Source organism: Haemorhous mexicanus, chromosome 5 (assembly GCF_027477595.1).
Source record: "Haemorhous mexicanus isolate bHaeMex1 chromosome 5, bHaeMex1.pri, whole genome shotgun sequence".
Lineage (NCBI taxonomy): Eukaryota > Metazoa > Chordata > Aves > Passeriformes > Fringillidae > Haemorhous > Haemorhous mexicanus.
Window position 1 is genome coordinate 52163521 of NC_082345.1, and position 23769 is coordinate 52187289.

Here is a 23769-nt window from a genome sequence, read left to right on the forward strand (position 1 = left end):
GCTTGCTGCAGAAATGATGGCTGCAGGAAAAAATATGGATAATCTGCAACTTTCACTGAAATAGTTACTTGAAGTTTTATACTGTGGCCACTATGAGGTAGAGTTTGCTGGATATTTTTTGTAATAGAAGATTACAGAATTATAAGGAAATAGCAATTTAATGACAAAATGTTTTCCCCATTGGAAAAGGAAATTTTACAGGAGTAATGCATACTGAAACCTAAAGTTAAGGCTCATGGTGAGAATCTCCTGGCCTTTAAAAAAATGAAGACTATAGAATAGGTACACTGATGGCTCAGTATGCTAGAAAGCATTTTTTCCCTGCCTTGCTAACACTTTAAGGATAAAAACTGAACACAAGATGGTTTGTAACCTGAGAAGGCTGACAGGAATATAGCCAGGTATGTGTGCCCTGGACAGGTGGTGTACCTGATCACTCAGCTCTGGTTCCTGCAGTGCCTCACTTGGGCTTCCTGAGACCCACGTGGAAGCCTGGGGAGACGCTGCTGAAACTGGTTGTTTCCTGTCAAAAACTGTGGTTTAGATTATTCATCATTTTACTACCCCAAAATGTTATCAATGCATTTAGTTTGCAGATGACACATCCAATTAACATCATTAATATAAAATGAGTTGAACTGTGATCCTCTTATTCTCTTTGAACAGCAAGTAATTAGATGAGTCTTGACGAGTCTTTCATCTTTGCTATGATTTTTGAGGAAATGTGAAAGTTAAAAAAAAATGTTTATTATGCTTCTCCTGTTTAATAAATTATAGGTGAAAATTTCTTTTACTTGCATGGGGTAAAATCTTTGGTCTGTTGGAGTCAATGACAAAGGACCCATCCATTTCAGTATGATCAAGGCTTCTTATTTTTCATTAATGATCCCCACAAGACAGAGCAAGACATTCAGACCATGAGATTGCCCTCAAGTTGATGTGTTAAGGTGCATTTTAATGTGATGCTTTTGAATTAGCAAAATAGTTTATTGCTATTGCTAATGCTGGGAATTGTAATGTAGAAATGTGAACTGGAAAATGCTGAAGGATGTATGTATATCTCCTTTAATCTGCTACATAGGAAATTGTGGAAAATTCGGATTACACTGAACAGTCTATGTGAGTATATGCATACAAAAAATTTGCACTTTCCAAGGCAATAAAAACAAAAGCCTTATAATGTTAACTCAAAAAAGTTAATGTTATAAAAGTCAAAAATTAAGGTTCACCTCCCACTTACCACCTCCCAAAAAATGCTGCCCTTCCTTTACACATTCTTCATGTAAGGATTCCTTCATGGTGCTTGAGGCTGTTACTGTATATTCCAGGAATTGTCAGGCCCATGAAACAGACTGCACAACTTTATCTATATTAACTCTTTAATCTATAACAGGTAAGAAGCCTGACATCAGCTGTTTAATATTGCTTCAATAATAGATAGAGTTTGTTTCAGTTTTGTTTTTGTTTCCTAATTTGTGTTATATGGCCCAAGATGCAGTGGTTTAACATCCAGAGTGCAAAAAGTTACCAAACAGCTGTCCTTTGCAGGATTGGGAACTTCTCACTCAGCATTTTGGAAAAGTTGCATTCTGGTATAAGGGAAGGAATCTCCTGAGACTCCCCCAGTATATTGCATAACTAACAAAAGGATCTCTGGGCTTGACAGCATGAAACTGTGACTTAGACAGATTTTTTAGATCTTTGGCTGTTACGTCCCAGCTTTGTTGACTGTTTATTAATGATAAGAACACCACTGCAATGGCTCTGCAACAAAATTTTCCGTGTATTTCTCAATTCCATTCTTTGATCTAGTAGCCAATGATGTGTGACAAGGTTACTACAAGCTACTCATTAACTTTGAAATTATAACATGTCAGTACTGAAATTGCAATCAATTCTTTTATGAAGGGAAATAGTAAATATACTTAGGTCATGCATTCACGTAAATGAGTTAACAGTTACAGAGGAAAATTCAGATCATACTGAGTAATTGTATATACATACACAAAGAAATTGTATTTTTCAAGGCAATACAGATAAAACACTTATAAGCACTAGCAAAATAATAAACATGAATTATGTTGTAGAAAGAACAAACAAAACAGTCACTGATAATGTGAAAATCAAATAGAATTCTCTACAAATACGTGTACCTTATGTCTGTATGCATTTCATAGATAGATTTTTACCTTGTAAGATTATTGATAACTTCATTAAAATTACATACTTTTGCAGCAGCATGCCTTTTTTACAAGATATCCTACACAATTTTTATCATTTATTAAATTAAGTTTCTCTTCTATTAGAGGCCTTTCAGAATCACACATATCAAGAAAATCTCCACTAATTGCAGTTTGCACTAATTGTCACTTACAGGGACACTCTTGAGACAAATGTGCCATTTAAGTGCCTTAGCAGAGTGACTCTCACTATGTGCAACATTTCTTTTTGTTGTACAGATCTCTGACGTATTTATCAAGTGCTAATGTTTTTTCAGACTTCTCTTCTGATGTTGATAATGGGAGAATTGGAGCCTTCACAGGGCAAAATAAAGCACAGTGGAAGGATATCCTTTTCACCTCAAGTCTCCTGGATCATGCCTGGAACAATAAAAGAGAACATAATTTTTGGGGTATCCTATGATGAATACCGGTACAGGAGCGTCATCAAAGCCTGCCAACTAGAAGAGGTTAGTCATCTAGGACTTTTAAGACCTGTGACCCAACCCAAGTGAAAAACCCCCAAAAAAGGTATGGGAATGGGGCTTAAAGCAAGTGAGAAATTTCTGATGTTTAAGGAACTCAGCTTGACAACCCAGTTTTGTGGAATTGCAAGTCGCCTTGTTGCCAGCTGCCTGGGAGATACACTGACTGCTCTGGCAGTTTGCACAACAGAAGCTGGGTAAGCTGGCTCAGCTATTATATTGTGTCTGCCTTCTCAGCCTTCCTTGCTAGTTAAAAACCTGAGTAAACATACTGATGCTGAAGAAATTATGTACAAATATGTTATTCCTAAATTTTTTGTCATATTTCTTCCACATAAAGAAGCTTTTCCTTACAGTTTTAGTTTAGTTTCCTTACAGTTTTTCTCCTTTCTTTTGCATTTCAAAAATGGCTGCAAGGATAACTGGAACGTTGTGGCAGAAATCTGAATTATTTAGTAGAATCTCTTGACTAAATTTGGGATTTTTTTCTATGTATACACTAAAAGTTCTTGCACTGGAAATAGTTTCAGGATTGATCCTTATGTGACATGTAGCCCACAATGAGTACAATCACATTAAAATGTCCTTGTATATGTTTGATGTTGACAGAAGGTAGTATAGTGAAATATATTTTACACGTGGCAAGATACAAAAGGAGCCAGTATTTGAGATCTTTGCAAAATCTGCTATGGCTTAAGATTTTGTCTGTAATACACAAATAAAACCAGTAAATATTTAACTGTGCTGAACAGGATTTTTCTTTTGGCCACATAGTGAAATGTATTTTTCCTCAGCACCAGTCAAGCCAGTCTGTTTACAAATAAGGTGACTGCTGCATTTTATCTCATTTAAGCAATAAAGAAATATTTCCCTGTATGTTTCTGGCCATTTCAGCTTATGATTTTTTGATTTGTTTTGATTTTTTATTTGTTTTGCTGGAAATCTCTTGGGAAGCTCCTGAAGATGGGAGAATTAACAACTTCTGTGTCAGGCTTTCTGTAGAGCTGTCCTTAACTCTGGTTGTGAAAGTTATAGCCAATGCCAAAGCTCCAACAAACAGCTGGCCTCAGCAGTTCAAACCTGCCCTTGCTCAAGGAGGCTTCCCAAGGCAGGCCCTTCCTGGAGCAGCAGGTGATTGCTGGTGGCTGTGTCTCAGTGCTGGTGGCACAGCTTGGGGTCTCAGGGGTTGTGGCATGGCTGCAGCTCTTTTTTTCTCCAGGCAGGCTCAGTCAAGCTAGCTTTGATCTGGGTTGGTGCAGCTCTGTGCAGAATGATATGCTTCACCTCCTAGCAGGGCTTATTATTTGAGATCAGGTCTGATGCTTATGCATTTTTTTTTCTCCTGGACTGAGTAAATTGGGCTGCCCTGAAGAGAAGGCAGAATAGTCTGGAAGGAAGCCAAATGCCTTACCTTATTGCTATTATTATGCTTTCTTGTCTTGTTAGCTTTCATGTGTTAATTACCAAACAAGACTCAGTATGGCAGATTGAAGGATGGATTTCAAATATTAATTCCCTGTTTATTCCCAAGTGTGACCTTTTGGGGATTTATTATATTAGTGCTTTGTATTGGAGTTTGTGTGTCTGTGTTCTTGTTCTTCAGAGAGGAGAAATCAGAGGGGTTTTGCCTGAGTTCACTCTGCCCTCTTTGCAGCCTTCCTAGGCAGTTATATATTCCACCTGAAAACAGGCCTGCTGAGTCTAGTTCTTATGTAGAGCCCTCAAGTAACCAGGGGTTGGTGGTACAGAAGAGTTTCTTTCCTTATTGTGCATATGCTCCAAGTCAGTTTATACAGAGCTCTTAACTATGCATAAGTCACATTTATTTCCAAGCTCTATACTCACCAAAATGCTTCTGGAATACAAAGACTTCTTCTTTGACCCAGTGGGCAAATGGATGTATTAGTAGGGTGAAAAGTAATATACCTGTCAGGTGCCCTTTTAACTTTGCCATTTCCACCATGAACCTATAGAGGAAGCAAACTGAAGATCTAGTCCAGCTTGTAAATTTGATGTCTTTTCCCCTCCTTCTTTATTAGTGCCAATGAAATACTGCAGGTCACTCTATGTGGGTCACAGCAAAACCCATTGAGATAGGTTTGAGGCTCCCAGGCACACAGGGAAGTCTGTTCTTGTCACACACAGCCTGCTCCTGTCTGCTGCAGGACAGGATGCTGAAGCCAGCTGATGTTGCACAAGGTGTATCCACTTTGCTTTAGGTCTATAGAGATATGGAAATGGTATTAGAGAAATGTAACTTATATAATTTGGGGTGCATGAGAATGTTCACAAAATTCACTGCTACATTCTCCTGCCTGACTTTTTTGATTTGGTATGTAGTTAATTTACTAAGGAAGTATCACTAAGACCCTCTTTAGAGTTGCTAAGTATGCAAAGTAGATGTATCTCTAAGCAACTATGAAAGATGGAAAGTACAAGTAAATATTTCCCAGAGCTTTCCATATTTTTAAGTGTCCAAGAATAGAATTTTCCCTGTATGGGAAATCAGATCTTCAGAGGTAAGAATCTGTCTTTTGTTAGATTCTGTAAAGTTGTAGAGAATGGCAAACCTGGTTTATGTTAGCCATCATCTAAACAACAAGTTTGCTTTGGTAGGTTTATCTGGGAGGGAAGAATTTTTTATGTTGCTCTAAAAGATGTTCTCATAGCTTTGCATTTTGTTCTATTTGTGTATGGAACCAACAAAAGGAAGGTTAAAAAGATGATTTCTTCTCCAAGTAATTTTGATTAATCACAAAAAAAAATAATACTGAAAAGCAGTGAAACTATGAGCAACAAAAGGATTTTCTTTTATTTCTTTTCTGAGCTTACATAAGTTTATAGGAATTTAGAGCACTGGAATGGGACATTTTTTTTGTCCAAGTAGTTCAGGTAGCTACATTTGTACTTCCTTAACTCTCATAAGGGAGTTCTCCCTTCAGCTTCTTGATCTTTATGCCTTGATGCAATTCACCTCCCCTCCAGTTGTGCCATTGTACATGTTCATGATGTACTGTGAAACAGAAGATAGATGAAGATTAGGGAGAAAATTGTTATGCTGTATTGGAGATCTGCACACTTCAGAAAGGCTATGCCAAGATAGTTTGACAAAGCATGTTTGTGTAGGGCACAATGCCCTAGGGTGTCAGTCTGTGCCTCAGGTCACAAGCCTAATTAGGGTGTACATGTCTCTCAAGAACCCTTTTTTCTCCTGCACAGCGTGGCTGTTGTCCCACCCAGTGCCCCTGACACGGCTGTGTGACTGATGGGCAGTCAGATGCAGGGTATGCCTTTGTGAGTCCACAAAAAGTCCACATGTGTGGGAAGCATGTGTTTTAATGGTGCTCCTTGGAGTGTAGTCCCACTGGATGACACATGGGACAGCAGTGCAGTGTCAGAGGTTTCATTCATGGTCCCTGGTCCTCACAGCTCTTCTCTGTAGTGTTCTCTGGCACACGGGGAGAGCAAGGGCAAGGGACACCAGAGTGCAACCCAGCCTGAGTGCACGAGATGTGAGCTGTAGAAGTGATCCATGATGAAAGACAGTCACGTTTTGAAGGCTCAGTGAGGGAAGTTTGTCAGATCCAAGTACCACTGCTCCTCATCATGTCAGGGTGTCACAGGTACATCATACTGAAGAATCACGAGAAGGGTTCTCAACTGCATCTCTGTGCATCAGTGAAAGTATGCCTAGGATGCTTTTTAAGCTTATCTTTTTATCTATATTTTTTATGGTAGTGTAGACGGTTTTATATGTGTAAAATGATTCAGAACTTGATTGCAATTACATTCCCTGATTATATTTTTCCTTTGAGAGTAAGTAGGGCATCAGAAGAGTTAAAATCATGTTTTACAATGTTGTTCTCATTACTGCAGTTTGTAAATGGGAAGAGGTTAAGAGAAAAGCAGTCAAAGGAGAAAGAACAAAAATGAGTGCTTTGGAGTTGAGATAAGGGGATTGTAATTAAGAGTTTCATTAGTGTTCTTGATAGCCAAAAGAAATAGCCTTACTGGCAAAAAATTCTTTCTGAATGCCTGGCACACACTGAATATGACTGCAATGAGATGTAAGCTGTGTGTAGGCATTGCCCATATTTTTGTGTGGTGCTGAATTCAAGGGAATGCCAATGCATTTAAATTTCATGACACATTCTCCAAAACATCACAGTAAGAAGTTTTCAAGATGCATAGGAAAAGGGCTATCTGTACCTTCTCCACTACCTTCTTGCTTTCTTTTCCTTTTCTTGAGAAACAGGGATTGTTTTAGCAAGCAAGAAAGCAGGATGCATGCTTAATTTAATATGGCCTCTAAAATTAATGTCCCAGTAAGCAAATAATAAGGTGAAGGTTTAACCTAGGAGGTTAAACCATTCCAGCACTGATCAGTAGTCCTTACCATTTGTCCTTTATTTAGGAGCTTTTTTGAACTGAATTGTTTTAATAAGAGTACTTGTGAGTTTGTGGGTATTACCTCAAATCTATTACCTCTGTCTTATATTGGCATGCTATAATAAAGAGTAGACAAGATGTAATTGGTATGGATTCTGAGCACATTTTCTAAAGGCAGTCCCCACAGGCAAGTGTAAAGGAACTCAGAAAGTAAGATAAAATGAATTGGTGCTGCCTCAGCAGCACTTTTGACAAAGTGGTTTACCCTTTTTATAAGTACCTTTCATCACATTCATAATAAAAAATTGCAACAACAGAGTCTGAACTTTTGCCAAAAACATCAAGTTAAGGACCAAGCATATTGTAAAAGCCACTGAGGGATGTGAATTTCCAGAGTTTGTACGTCTGTGGAAAGTTGCCACTAAATTTGAAGTACTTCTAAAAATGCAGCTTCCCTAAAGATTGTATTAATTGGAGGTTGTATTAATGTAATGGCAGGGATAACATGGATGTAAATTGTAATTTGTAGGATTGAATTTGTAGGTGGTATTTGGGTTTGCAAAATCCTTTTTACTCATGTTACGAAAAATGGGAAAAGACTGTGACCTTGATATTCAGATATTTAGATTGAAAAATCAGCATTAATAGTCTGCTATATGCAGGGTATGGGATTTTTGTTTGACTTTATCACAGTAAGTGGTAACTTAAGTAATAACTTGAAAAGTTAAGCAGATAAAACCTCTGGACAGTTGAAATGGGAATTTTCATGTTTAAATGCTTTAACATTGAACAAACTCATCCTAGGAGAAGGCATTTCTCCAGTCAAGACTACAGCAGCAGGCCTGTTACAGTTATTTGTATTTAGAAATTAACAAGCATCCTATCCCATTTGAGTGGGTCCAGTAGTTCATGAGTTTTGAAGTCATACTTCCATAACTTTCACTTTTACCTTTTTGTTATGTAAGATAGATATTTTTCCACCTAGTTGATTCATGTGATCCTTCAATAATTACTTAAGTGTCCATAAACACATAATGGCAGTCTACCTTTGAGAGATTACCACTCTTTAAGTAAACACATGCTCTGATTTGAGAGACACCAGCTGCTCATGAATGTAATCTTTAACATGGCATGCAAATAGAGGAAGTGTTTCCCTGTGAAATTCAATCATATAATGGTACGAAAGAAGTTTGTGGTCAGATTCTGTAGGGTTTTGAGCTGGGTTTACTGGGAGTGCAGGAGATTAATTTTCATCTAATAACTAGGTTGTGGAGAGATTAACTATAGAAAGAGACACTCTATAGGCCAAGCCCAGGTTTGTGTTCCCTTGTGTTCAACATCGCTTTGCAAAGGATGGTATCCACCCCGGGGGGAGAAGTTCATTGCAGTGCTAAGAATGCTCCAAAACAGAAACACATCCTTGCATCCCATATACTGCTCCAGCTCCTTTTATTTGTGCTGGTTTTGGGTTGGGTTTTGTTTGGTTGGCTTGGTGATGTTTTGGTTTTTTGGTTTTGGTTTTTTGGTTTTGTTTTTATTTGTTTTTGCTTGTTTGGTTTTGTTTTTGGTCGCATGACTAAATCAGTAGGTGTTGAGAAGTTCTGTCAGTGAGTGAAATACTTTGTGCCGTGATTTTGAGCCTTGTTTTCACAAGGGAAATGGGCAGATTACAAATTGTGTGGAAGAGGAACAATAAAGGGTTCAAGTGTGGAACAGAGTCCTTTGTGGTATGTAATTCTCTACAAGAGGTATTAAATGGTAACTTGGTTATCTAATCAGGTACATGTCTATGGTGTAAATTATGTGAGAGCAAGTGACTTAACCTGTCTTCACAGCTGGGGAGAGCCACTGGCATGTCAAGGTGAAGTTTATCACATCCTAATATAAACAGCTAAAAGAGTATAAATGCCTCTTTCAGGCAGAAAGTCCACGTAATATGTCACAAATTCACAGAATATCCTGAGCTGGAAGGGACCCACAATGACCACCAGGTCCAGCTCTTAAGGCCATCTGGGGGTTGAACCCCCAACCTGGGTGTTATTAGCACCACATCAAGCCTCCCACTACCACTGCACATCAGACATGTACCCCCACAGCTGGCTACCTTTGCTTTTTCCATCCCTCACTGGTGTGATCTGCTGGCCTACACCAACTCCTCTAACTGAAATCCTTATCTGTGGCCCAAAATCATTGGTAGATCAGCTGTGAAGCTGCAGACAGGGAGTTTTCTGGGTGAACTGGAAGTTAAGAGGCTAGCACGGTTTCTTCATAGCAGGGGAACTTCTTGATTGGAGACAAACTCCCAAATAAACTTCAAGAAGTTTATCAGTGATCACATAAATATGTATAACTGACCCACCCCCCTCTGCAATGTTCTATTTTGATATCATTTTGTTAAAAAACTGTTTCAGTAAACACAGGTCTCCCCATCCATTTGCCTGTCTTAGGTTCAGGGCTCTGGACTGATTAACTTGGATGTTGTCCTATCTTCTCTGTCTTTTCTGGAATCATGTTTAATTCTCTTACCCTGCATTTAACCTACCCACATGCAGTGCACTGACTTCTTCACCTTTCAAAAATCTGTTCCAAGGAAATATTTTGCCATAGAGAAAGCGAGTTTTGCCAGCATTTGTCTGAGTTTTGGGTGAGCCTGACGCTGTGTTTGAGGTCACAAACTGCTGCAAAAACAAAGCTTATGCTTTTGGATCACAAATCCTTCATAAATGGTTCAGCTAAAGTCTATCAAAACCCTTGGCTTGCAGAATCATGGGGAGAGAGAAGAGAGTTACCTAAATAAAATAAAATTTTAAATACTTATTTGAAAATACTTAAATAGATCTTCTTTTCTGGTTTATTCCCAGGAAAATGAGAATTCAAGTATGTTCAGGCTGGTTACCTAAAATCCAAGATACAAAAAATTATTGAAAATTCTTCACATTTTAAAAATTCATAGAAGTATTCTGTAGTAGGTATGAGTCTGCAACACAAGTCTTGATTTCAAAACTTTAAAAATTCAAAAGATGATGATGATGAAAAAGGAAGTACTTCATTGGCAATGAGAGTAGGGAGATTTTCTGGGAACTGTGAAAAAAAGCACAGGGAATGTTAATGTCAATGAAGAAAAGGAAGGGGATAAAGACTGCTGTAGAGGTGACTAAAATAAAAACAGAAGGTAAATAGAGAACTGAAATAGAATGAAGATGAAATGCAGAGAGTCAAGACTGCTGCTCTGTTCCGTCAGTTTCATGACGGTTTTGTCTTTTATGAGAGAAGGCAGAAGAGAGATGATCAAACTCCACACAATTAAGGACAAATTTAAGTAAGAAAAAGAAGTCACATAAGTAAAATACTTAGGTTCTATCATTAGAACTGCTTGAGTAGTTTGAGTAACTTTGGACATATTAAGCAACTTAGAGACTGTTTTCTGACATGCTTTATTATCTTAATTGTTGCTAATGATTTATCAAATGATTCTGATAACAATTAATCTCTACAGAAAAGACTTGGAGTGTGAAGTCCATTTTGAGGTTTCCTTTTTTAATAAAAAGATCATATTTCCTGTTCACCCTGAACCTATCCTGGCTGTATTCTTCCTTACCAAGCCCAAAGGTATTATGAGGGCCATCTCTTTGCTGCTGAGGTAGATGAATATGGCATTTTCACTGCAAAAAATGCAAATAGCTATTAAAAAAGGTGCCTTCTCCTTGAGTGTGCAACTTTTAGCTCCTGATATTAGAAGCATCCTCTAAAGTAATTAATGCCTGTGGGAACTGTAGTGGTTTTCACATATGACTAGTTACCAACCTGTTTCCAAATTTAAGCATTTAGAAATAGATATGTTAAAGAAAATCCAGTGGCTAGTTCCTATTTCATCAATATGCTGAGTCTTGTGCCGTTCAGCATCATTACATGAGGTTTGTCCCTGGCTTGATTTCACTTCCTGCACAAAATGACAGCAAGGATGTGTTGGGACCAGCCCTATGTACTTTCTTACAATAGGTCATGCGTGTTCCAACAAATGGCATTGTGTGTCTGTTGGACTTCATTGCTTTGTTTACGCCTTTGAAAGAAATTACTAAACATTTCTTAATTATTATAATTACAGCCTGAAAAGTCCTTTGTCTGTTCCGTGCCATATATTATTTTGAGGTGAAGGGTAGAGGAGAGCAGAAGGGGAACTCATTAAAAGTCTGATTAAAATTCCATGTTGACACACCTGCAAAGAAATATATCTGATGAAACCCACAACCTTTAAAGCAATGGGAACCCTGGAATTAATTTCAGTAGAGCTGAAATTTTACCCCATTAGCAGGAGAAGATGTGCTGGGCCCAGTTCTTCATCTGGGTTTTTTGGGAAGGAGTAGAATCAGGAAACAGCAAGGGCACCAGCACCGTTACAGGCTGCAGTACTGCTAGGAATGGGAAACAGCTTAAATCAGCTTGGAGATCTGGATACTTAATCATGCAAACCCCTATGTTAAGGCCAAATTTACAGATGGTCAACATGACTCCTCAATACATAATGAGACCACAAGTGATCTGACCGGGTTGTCTCAAAGAAACGCCAAAAAACTTTTTATGCCAGAATTTCACATGTTCTCTCAAAATACTTCATGACTTATAGGAAGGTGATTTTGTCACATTTAGAAAATTTTTCTTTGAAACTGTTGATGGCACTGTTTTCCACATTCCTCCTCTTTCTGCAAATGCTTGAGCTGGTATGTTAATATCAGGGATTTGCTTGTGTGACTCCATTTACGAGAGGGAAAGAACAAGTTAATGTGAGAATAATTTACAAATCACCTGCAATAGATTTTCCACACATAAGAGCATCTTGATTTTAAGGTCAGAATCCTCTAAGTCAGGAAGTAAATGCTATTATCAAATTAAAGAGTTGTGAGAATCTCCCATTTCCTGACAGACCGGGCAGTCAATTTCTAGCTCTTGAGCGGCTGGACGCTTCAGCTGTCACTGTTCCAAGTCTGAACAGCATTGTTCACTCTGTTCCTGAGGTCAGGGCAATTTGCAGGGGAGGAAGAAGGAAACATTTTTTGGTAGGACTTTTATTTATTTATTTATTTATTCTGCAAAACCTCAAAGGCCTAGAATGCCAGTAGGCTGCCCAACAGAGAGTGATTAACTATCAAACTCACAGCAGGGGCCATCAAAATTGGATTGTATGTGTCTTTGTATGAAATATGAACTTACAGAGAGCTTACTTAGAATCCCAGACAGCATTGCCCTGATAGTGCTTTGTGTGTCATCCAGTGTGGAAGCCATAGGATTTCTGTGGGTGCTGCAGAGAGCATGCAGACAGCTGAGTTCCTGCCTGCCTCTTGGCTGCCTGCAGGATGAGACCCCAAAACAGGATACCCCTTCCAGATCACAGCCTAAGATCCTTCTCAGAAGCTCAGGTTCTGAGAGATAACGCATGGCCCCCTTTTTTACCTGAGAAGCTGCACTGAAAGGAAAATACAGGTGATGCATGAGAACACTAGAGCTGATTTTGTCTGGCACTGGATGCCTCAGTCAGCTTCCTTGGCTGCGGGGGATCCCTGCCGTGGGAGCAGGAAGGTGTGCACAGGCAGTCTGGTGCTGCTGGGCAGTGAGCACAGGCACTGGGAGCTCCTGGCACAGTCAGGGACCCCACTCACAAATTTCACTCAGGCCAACTGCCCTGAGATTGTATCCCCTGGAAGCCTGGGTGCCACGAGGCACAGGCAGCTCATCCAGCCTGTGCTTTGGGGAAAAGCCTGCTGAAGGTACACCCACCGCAGTGATAGCGTGTCACTCTATTGGCTTACAGATGTAGGTCAGGTAAGGCTTGAAGGCAGAATTAACATTTTTTGTTAGAGCAACTCTGAAAGTAGAAAAGCTAGACAACCTTCAGGCACATGAGCCATTCTCCTTGTCTCCACTTCCATGAATTTCTGTGGTTGACATGGATCATCAATTTCAGTGCTAAATACTGCTCTCAAGAAAATTTCTGGCTACTCCTGCCGGTGGGATGCAAGGGTGTCCTGTTCTCCTTTCTGTGTCTCATATGAGAGTGAAATGGTATTTTCTGCTTTTATCCCTGGCTGAAGATCCATTTTTAACTCACACTCATGAGTTCTAAATAGCTTTCAGCCCAAGCAGTGCAACTTGGCTCCCAAACTTTTTGCAAACCATGAGCATCCCTGGCTAGGAATGCTTGTCAAGCCTTTTTAATGAACCTGCCTGAAGAATACATTTCTCTGGTTTTGAAGAGCTCAGAAACAGGGTTTGCTTCTTGCTTTCCCTAACTTCAGTAGCAAGTGCATTAATCATTACTTGACAGAACCCTTGAGCAACTAATGTCTTGGACTGACATTGTATGAAGGTACATTTTAAGGAGATTAATTATTCAGACAAATATTTGTTCTTAAGATCTTGCAGCTTATGATTGCTTTCTGCAATAGAATGATAGGTTTTCTCTTATCACCATTTTTGATTACACAAACAAATGAAATTTTAAAAAACCTCTGTGGGATTTTTTTTTTTTTTACGACTGTTGTCCAACATGTCTGTAGACAATTGTACACCATGTTTCCTTCAAATCTATAGCTTGAGTTTCTTGGATATTCAAAATACTGATTCTTAAAAAAAAATTGTTAACAGGATATTTCCAAGTTCCCAGACAAGGATTATACGCTGCTGGGTGAAGGTGGAATCATTCTTAGTGGAGGTCAACGAGCACGGATCTCACTGGCAAGGTGAGTATTTTGCTCTTCATGGAGTGTACTGTTTCACAGATATGGAATGTATTATGACTAAGGATGTAAACACATGTGGACTATGTCCTGCTAAATAATTATCTTCCAGATATACCAGGAATGTGATTTTATTATCAGAAATCTGAGTTCAGCTATGTCATTTTGTTTATTAAACACCTGCATATTAATTTATTGTATTTTAAAAGTTTGATGTCAGACAAATGCTATGGCTTAGCTCAAGATCAATCTTTCCCTCCCTGATGCAAGATGTCTTTGGAAATTCTGACCTCTAAGTGTAGCTTTTTATGTACTGAAAATACAAATAAATATTCCAGGACCTTTCCCCGCTACGGCATTTCTTCACAGTGGTTTATGTGTTGATCAATGACATACTGCCTGTCTACAGGTAAATGGAGAGAAAAAAAAAGCAGCCATGCTCCAAAACATTTTGTGCTAACACTTTGGGCTTCCCTCTGTCATAAGAAAAAAGAAAAAGTTGAAAGCAGTGACTAGTTAGTACGTATGAATAACTGCCTTGTCTGTTTGACCTTCCAATGTTAGTAAGTAATTCTGAAGGTCTACAGAACAATAACATAGGTGTTTGTCTTATAAATTAGCTATGTGTTTCAGCAGAATCACTTAGCTATTGTGAGAAATCCAGTAATGACAGCTCTGATGTGTAAATGGCCCTATTTATTTCTGTGCCAAGTGCAAATTGTGTTGATTCCCATGCCCAGAAACACTGTGTAGAAGTAAAATCACATTATAGTGATCCGTACTGGCATCCCATGAAAGATGTGCACATCTGTGTGAGGCTAAAAGATGGGATCATTAAAATAGAGAATCTTTCAGTGTGGGCTTGTGAGACTGAAGAGACAAATGGATAGTTCTGGTTTATGCAGTAAGAGGAAAGAGAAGGGGAAGATCAGGCAAAGCTTTCAAAGCATGTAACCCCAAAACAACAAAACCCACTTAGATTTTAATTAAAAATTCAACATTTACACGGACTATTTCTTAGATGTTATGGATAATCATGTCTGTCACTTCTTGGGTGGTCATAGCTTGTTTCCTGGGAGGTCACAGAACTTATGTATTTATTGTCAGCTGTAGAAAAGTAATTTTAAAAACAATTACATGTGACTGTCTTAGATTTTATTTGGGCTCCAGTCCAAGCTCAGTGCGCTACAAGGTGTGTGGGTACTGAGGTGTGGGTTGCAGATGAAGCTCTGAGGAGTCAGGGGTGTAAATTTAGGTTTACAGCCCTGAGTTGTACCTAGGTAATAAACTGGTGATAAACTGGGCATTATGTTCTTGGACTGGCTGCCTATCTGATAAACCTATCTGGTGTAATCTGTGCAAGGTCAAGTGAAATGAGAATCTGTGACAGAGGTGACATCGACCAGCCGTCATGAGAAGCAGGTGGAGATTGCATGAGCCTGTCTTTCTTACAGAGCACTGCCATTGCCTGCACCTGCAACAGGGGAAAGAAAGGACCAAGGGAAAACACAGCGTGTGTCCTGGACTTGAGTCAGCTTGCTGGCCTGGTACCCCAAAGCCAGTAGCTTTGTAGCTACTAAGGGCTGCACACAAATTATATCAATAAAACCCTGAAAACTTCTTGCTTATAAAAGCACACAGAGAAGTGTGAATTTTTGTTGCTGTGCAGCCACTACATCAAAAAAAATGTAAAATGTGAAGTCCATGGTGTTAGAGGATTTTTCAACAAAGTTGCTAGTTTTATCAACATAATGAGCTAATACTGAGGGCTTTTTCTCTTGGTGATTAAACATTTTCACACTGATTAACATGCTTTAAAAAATACATAAATGCAGCTGGCTGGATTTCTTTATTAATTATACTCTGATTGATATCACATCATGATTTTTATTCTCACAGAGGAAGGCAGGGGGTCTTTTTGAACTTCTATTAAATTTTTTTTTAAAGAACCCTCTTAACCAGAGCTTTAGGTCTCAGTGAGCCATATCCAAGTACATACAGCTTAAGGTCCTATTTGATGTTGTCAACTTGAAAATTGTACAGCCCCGTTGCAAATGTTGTTTGCAAGACCATCCCTCCTTGATACGCTTTTATTTGCTCACCATTTTGTTCTAAGTACCTTTGAAATTAAGTGCTGAGACCTAAGTCTTTTCACATGTTTATTCACATATATGCAATATTCCCTCAGGCACCAGTAGATGTTACAGTAGACATTAAATTGCTATTGAAATGGTCATTGTGCATCGATGGGGACAGTCAGATTCAGGCCATAAACAGATTTCTTTTTACAGAGAGTAACCAGTGTAAATGACAGCTTTGTTTCATTGCACCAAAATTAATGGAAAACTGAGTTAGTTTGTAATGTGGTCTGCAGCAAGAAAAGGCTTAATTAAAAGATGTCTTATAAGCACGTTTCATCTTAAACTTCAGCTCTATACTGATGCTGTAGAAAACCTATCAATTGAAAGATTTGAGGCATTCTTCTTAAATCATATTTATTTAAATTAATAAGAGATGCAAAAGTTAATGCCATTTCCATTTTTTTCTGTTCAGGGCAGTGTACAAAGATGCTGATTTGTATCTCCTGGATTCTCCTTTTGGACACTTAGACATTTTTACAGAAAAAGAGATATTTGAAAGGTATTGTATGTTTTGGTAGACTGTATTTAAGAATCTCACCAAGCAGCACAAAGTAAAAGGAAGAGTTTTTAACAGCAGTACAAAAATATAGAAGTGATCAAAATTATGCCTGTTGGGATGTTAATTTTTAGGGTTTCTCATAGTATTAAGTTGTAGTATTATGTATATATTTTGAGTATTTTTTGTTAGTAGTAGGACAATGCACTGTGTGGGGAACAAGGCTGGGCCAGGTGTGAGCATTGCTGCTCCCTCTTCCATTTTAACAGATTGAGCCTGCTGTAATCTCGTACTCCCAGTGCGTGTGGCTTTATATCTGACATGTCTTTGTATCAGAAAGGCTTTCACTTTAAAACAATTACCTGCTTTGTAAGTATAATTTTTTACAAAAATCTATATTTTGACCAGTTTTTCTAAACACTGAACGTTGAATCACCTGAAACTGCCTGCTGATGATTGGTGCAAGTTGGCCCAAGTTAGAGACTTCTTGTTTGTCCTTTTGATGAAATCAGTAAGGACACACGCTGTCATCCATGACTTTTCCAGCCTCTGTAATTTTTAAGTTTTGGAATTGGAGTAATACTCCTAAGTCTCAGATCAGCAGATCTGAGTAACCCTAAGATGAAAAGAAATACTTCATGATGAAGTGTGCTTTTTTGGTTGACCTGAACATGATTAAATTTTACTTCTTTTTTGGTTCCTGCGATAAAGTACTCACCCTTTACACATCTCAGCTTTACCACCTCCTTTGTAGTTTGAGAGAGCACCCAAGACTGCTCATACTGCAGCAGGGCAGGTAAAAGCAAAATGAAAGGGATAAAATCATCATTTAATGGTGGGAACAGAACAATCTAAATGTTCACACTTCCATCTTTTGCAGCTGTGTGTGCAAGTTGATGGCGAATAAAACGAGGATCTTGGTTACTTCAAAATTGGAACACTTAAAGATTGCTGACAAAATATTAATCTTACATGAAGGGAGCTGCTATTTCTATGGAACATTTTCTGAACTTCAGGGTCAACGGCCAGACTTCAGCTCAGAGCTGATGGGATTTGACTCTTTTGATCAGTTCAGCGCAGAGAGAAGAAATTCAATCCTTACTGAGACTCTCCGACGATTTTCCATTGAAGGAGAAGGCATGGGATCACGCAATGAAATAAAGAAGCAATCTTTTAAACAAAAATCAGATTTGAACGACAAAAGGAAGAACTCTGTAATTATTAACCCCCTGAATGCAAACAGGAAGTTCTCAGTGGTGCAGAAGAACGGGGTGCAGGTCAATGGGATAGATGATGGCCACAGTGACCCACTGGAGAGGCGGCTCTCGCTGGTGCCTGACGTGGAGCAGGGGGACGTGGCCCTGCTGAGGACTGGCATGCTCAAGGCTGACCCTCTGCTGCAAGGGCGCCGGAGGCAGTCGGTGCTGAACCTGATGACGAGCACCTCTGTCAACTACGGAGCAAACTTCCCCAAGAAGGGAAGCACAACCTTTCGGAAAATGTCCATGGTGCCTCAGACAAACCTGTCTTCTGAGATGGATATCTACACCAGGCGCGTGTCTCGAGACAGCGTCTTGGACATAACTGATGAAATCAATGAGGAGGATTTGAAGGTGTGTGTTGATTTGAATTCATCTTGGGTTTGGTTATGCTGGTGGTGTAGTGTAATATACTCCTCATCAGTTTTTCTACCGGACCATTTCCTTCCTAATGCAGCATTTCTCTGCAGAATATGTATTTTGAATACCTGTGAAAATTTTTAGACTCAAGTATAGTCTCGAAATCATTGAAATCCTCACAAAATTATGTTGCCTTATTTTTGGTTCATTTTTCAGTGCTAAGTGTAGGGAATTTCAATACAGAACTTACATCTCCTGCACTTTACCTTTCAGATTACTTAGGATAAAATAAAATTTGAAGCCATAACTTGGAAAAACATTATTTTAAAGCATTTAGGTAAAATTCGCCTTTGAAACATTAAGGGTCATGGAAAAAAAAAAAAACAAAAACATTTGAAGTACTAGCACAGTTTTTGGAACTGGCATATGATAAAATTTGATAAATTTGTCAGACTGTTTAGTTCTTGTGTCCTGATGCAGATAATGAATGGAGGAGTAAGCTTGATTTTACTTTGGTTTATGGATGTGCAAAAAAACCCAGAAGGTTGAGTTTTATACCAAAAACTGGACCAAAATTTCTTTTTTTCTGATAGTTTCAATTGGTCATGGTGGATGAGTTTCATTTTCAAAATGGTCTGCTGATTTTCTCAGGATAGGAAAATTTTCTGGGGAAGTTTCCTAGGTGGAAAGAGATGTCCAAGGAAAATTTAAATTCAACATTTGCTGAAGCACTGCCCATTTTTTCTTTTGAGCTCAACAGAAAAAAAAAAAGCTCAAAGTGCTTACAAATTTACTGTAAAATCAGAATAATAATTCTCCATTGAAAGAAAATAGCTATTGATTAATAGTTTCTGATTCTGGTAGCACTGGACAAATCTCAGCCTCTCATTGTTGTCTGAAAATTTCAAATAATCTCTTGATTGTATTTTTACATCAAAAGTGACTCAACTGGTCAGTACCTTCCTCTCTAGCCTTTATCAGCCAATTTAATGCTTCAGCTCAATTATTTGCAGTGAGTTGGCAGAAAGAATGATAGCATTCTTGTGTCAGAAATTCTCACACAGAGATATTATGAGCATTCTTACTATTATTTTCCTGTTTTTTTGACAGGAGTGCTTCAGTGATGATGCTGAAAGCATGGGTACTGTTACTACATGGAACACCTATTTCAGATACGTTACTATCCACAAAAACTTGATTTTTGTTCTGATTTTGTGCGTGACTGTCTTCTTACTTGAGGTAAGAAAATCTATGCTTGGTGTCATGTTGCAACAAATGTTTACAACATGTTTGTTCAAACTGTTCTTTGTGAAAATGGATAAAGTATTAAGACATAAGCTCTTCTATGTATCACTTATTGAAAACTGCTGCTAAATTAAATTGCAGGGACTTTTCTACTGCTTAGATGAGCACTTCTTCACCTAAGTTAGTGGTTAGTGCACAGCAGCAAAAGACCCATCTTCTCAAATGATCCAGGTTATTTTCTCTATGTGGTATCATAAATAAGAATTATTACCCTAGGCAAGTCTCTTGTTCACAGATTAATAATCTTCCATTTTTCATTAAAAATTACCTTTGCAGAGCCTTAGGTAGTTAACAACAATAATTGCCTTATTTTTTCTTGATCAGCACATACATAAATTCTGGAAAATTGCTTTGAAAAATGAGTTTTGCTCCTAGTGAAAACTAGCTTTGCTCCTAGTGAAAGAAGAGTGGTGAGCAAGGCAGAGTGCTGAATGCCATGGTGGCAGTGAAGGATGGAAGGGGTGTTCCTGTAGCATGCAGAGAAGACTTTTTCCAAGGATGGTGTAAAACACCAGAACAAGCACTGAAGAACATCTGGCTCTTTGAAGACATTTGACTGTTTTTCATATATCAGAAATTGCCTGCTTTTTGTCTTGTCTCTCAACTTAGAAAAGACTTCAGGCATATATAACCTCTTAATATTCTCTCCTATAGTAGATTTCCTAAATCAAGTATTTTTTAAAGGGAAGGAAGATGTTTCATAGAGAGAAATCAATGAGACTGTATTCATATGTCAACCTACAAACTATGGTGCCAATTTCTCTTGGTAATTTTCAACACCAACTGAATGAAAAGATGAATCCATCAGGAATACAGGATTATTTTCTGTCTGATTGTCAGGAAAGGGTGTTAAGCAATTCTGCAGTGAGATTCAGACTTCTAGTATCACCATAGCTGGAGAAAGATGTGACTGATGGTATTCTGAATTTACACTAACGCTTATTGCAGGTGATTTAAGGTACTTCTCTTGGACCAGGAATAAATCCTGGAGCTTAGATCTAGTTTAACACCCTAACTTTTAAACCAACTCCAGAAGCAAGGCAGTACTTAGATGTGTAGCTCTTCTTATCATGTAAGTTTTATTTTCATGTTTGTGGAAAATGGCTATGTAAACAGCAGCAAAACTGAATGTGAGTTTTAGAGGTAAAGAAAATTTAAATTTTAAGATATATCAGATTTTTTTCCTGTATATTCAGCATATATTTCTAATGCTGATTACACATTTTTCCTTTTATTTTAGACTAAATATTTTTTAAATGGTTCAAAAAGCCTCATCTTCTAACTGAAAAAAAAAAAAAAAATCTCACGACAAAGAATGTTTCCATACAATTTGAAGTTTCCAGTGAGACTATCATTGAAGTAAAAGCCTATTGGTAAATAGGCTGGAAAATACCCAGCTGCAGCCCAGTCTTCAGCAAACCTCTGTGTGTGAGCTGAAATACCATTCCAAGTGTTTGTGTGTCCTGTGCTAACTTGAGACAATGAAGAGAGGCTAGTCATGAACATCCAAGTAAATTGAAAGTGTTGGTTTTACCCCCTTCAGATCTGGATGGGACAACTGTGGAAATTCTAGAGAAGCTGTTTTAGATTTTGGATGGATTGCTTTTGAATGGATTGTTGGAGATTCGAAGATGAATTCACACATGTCACCATAAATAGGACATCAACTGTACTTATTTCCTAGGCTTGTGAGGTGTAGGTTTTGCAGCCCATTTAAGCAGCTCAAAACTGTGTCTCATGGATGTAATACCCAGAGACTAGGGCTGCTGAACTGCAAGAAGAGCAGTTTTGGAAGGAAACACAGAGAAAGGCTTTGTGAAATTATTGTGTGACAATATTACCTACCATCATCTTCACAGCTGAAAAAATTCCTCTGTTGTGAGGAGTCAAGATGAGAACAGAATTCTGTTGAGAGATGTAAAAATAATATTGTGAAAGAAGCCTGATTCTTACAAATAGTTAAATTCAGGACCATCATGGTCAATCTTGAGTTATTTACTGTAAGACCTGCAGAAGTTTGTGGCTACCATAGAGAAGACTTCAGTTATGTGTATCAGTTGGGGTATTACCACGATAGATTTCTGTACCAGTGACATAAAAATGTATGGGAAGAAAATGTAAAAATTGTTTCAACCCTTAGAAAAATAATCATAGTCAGGAACAGAGCAAACTAAAATGTAATACACTAGATGAAGATATCCAGTATCTTGGTAGACAGACAAGAATATATTACAGACTAAATTCTTGTTAAATGCCAGACCATCTCACAATGAAAGGGTTTAATTCTACATTTTAAAAATATTACAATAGATTATGTGGAAAATTATGTAAAACTAAGCAGCAAAGCAGTATCAGTCAAATGAATATACCAAATGTAGATGTCAGCTAGCAAGAACAAAAATGCAAAAATAATAATGTTAAAGGTGTGTTAAAGGTATGACATTCTGATTTGCATAGATGCCTTTGAAGATACGTACTCTTGAAGAGACTTTTCTAGGGTAATAAAAAATATTAATCCTTAAAACATAAAAGGCATACAGTTATCAGCAGGAAGACATTAGCAAGCCTTTGTTAATAGTATGGTAAAAAAGAACACAAGAATTTCTAGAATTCAAGAATCTCTCGGGCACTTGAGAGCCTGATTGTAATACAAGTCTAAATGTAGCTTTCGTGGTGGGATGCACTAAATTGTTTCCGTGGAGAGAGAGGCAGATATTACAAGGTTTTTGCTTTCAGTAGGTTTGACTTCAACCCATTTGTTATGCTCCCTCTAAAAACAGGCATAAAGTCAATGAAAAAGGTAAGAGAGAAAGATTGCATATAAATGATAAGAGAGAAAGATTGCATAAAGTGATAAACCAAAATCTGACTGTATTTTTTTTTGGTCACAGGTAGCTGCTTCTCTTGGTGGGGTTTGGTTTCTTCAAAAGTAAGTAGTGGTGATAATTTATTGAGAAACTAGGGTATCCCTTATATTATTTTTTTTCTGTAAAGACTGAATAAATTCTGCCAGAATTCTATGTAGATAGTCACTATTTTATAGTCAACAAAATGGTTCATAGATGGATGATTTAAATACCTTGTGTAGATGGTATCTGATACTTCTTTAAGTGATAACAGTTGAATGGTTTATGCCTTGTTATTGAGTACACAACAGTGTACACAAGATTTTCCTGGGTCAGCTCACTCTGGAGATGCAGGGACCTGATTATCTTCAGTATACAATGATTCAGAGGTCTGGTAAGACTTGCTAAAGAACATTTCAAGGGAGCAGCTTCTGTAAGACCCCCATTTGTAAAATTTCTTCTGGTCATCTATGAAGAATTCCCAGAAGCTACAGGGTCAGCAGTTGTAGGTTAAAATGTACTGAGCAGCGGAAAAGCCAGTGGCTTTCCCTGGGTTAATGCTTTTAATCCCTGTTTTTGTCCTGCAGCAATGAGTGTGTGTGAGTGTAGAAGTCAATGGTGACATAGGTCTCCCTGGAGGTGGAGTGATTTATGTTGATTTCCATCTACATTAAGTCACTAAGGGCTTTGATTTTTATAGCATACCTATAGAATTTTACTTCCGTAGTAATTCAGTTTTTTCAAGAGTTAAACTAATTTTTCTGTTTAAAAGAAGTGGGTGTATTTTCCTGGATTAGGTTAGGTTTGTCAGTGATTAAACAGGCAGCAGATTTGCAAGAGACTACCAGAGCAATTAATAATTTATATTTCGTACATTCACGACAATATTTTAAAAATGACTGGAAATATCTATAGCCATTAGCATATGGACACTGGAGTACTGTTTGGTTTTATTTAGTAAATAAAAGAGAAAAAGCACACGATTCCCATAATGCATTTATTTTTCAGGACAGCTTTGAAGGCAAATTCAACACAGTCAGAAAACAGCACCTCTGACAAACCTCCTGTGATTGTCACTGACACTAGCAGCTACTACATCATTTACATCTATGTGGGTGTGGCAGATACCCTGCTTGCCATGGGAATCTTCAGAGGTTTGCCCCTTGTGCATACACTTATAACAGTGTCTAAGACTCTTCATCAAAAGATGGTGCATGCAGTTCTTCATGCACCTATGTCAACCTTCAACTCTTGGAAAGCAGGTAACTGAAATGGGAGGTGATTGACTCATCTAGGCATCTATTTTCCATTTAATGGTTTTCATTCTGTTAAAGGACTGTGTTACTTCCCATTTACATTTTCAGTCAAGCAGAATGTTAGAAGTTTGCCACATAAGGTAATTTGCGAATCTTTTAATGAAACTTGATTGCACTTAAGTGTGACATATTTCAGTTGTCAATTCTGGTTCTGAAATATCATCCTGTAAGAAAGAAATTTGGAGAAAATAAACCATTAACTGTTCTAGGCAATAAAAGCTG

At 38.1% G+C, this 23769-nt stretch overlaps 1 protein-coding gene across 2 annotated transcripts in view; it reads left to right on the forward strand.

Annotated features, from left to right (window-relative positions):
* Nucleotides 1–23769, forward strand: part of CFTR (CF transmembrane conductance regulator) — a 96020-nt gene that overhangs the window by 31196 nt on the left and 41055 nt on the right. For both annotated transcript variants that reach the window (XM_059847159.1, XM_059847158.1), the window contains 7 exons: nt 2498–2689; nt 13733–13827; nt 16378–16464; nt 17342–18074; nt 19191–19319; nt 22277–22314; nt 23240–23493. In XM_059847159.1, coding sequence (XP_059703142.1) covers nt 2498–2689; nt 13733–13827; nt 16378–16464; nt 17342–18074; nt 19191–19319; nt 22277–22314; nt 23240–23493 — 1528 coding nt within the window. The remainder of the gene's footprint in view (nt 1–2497; nt 2690–13732; nt 13828–16377; nt 16465–17341; nt 18075–19190; nt 19320–22276; nt 22315–23239; nt 23494–23769) is intronic.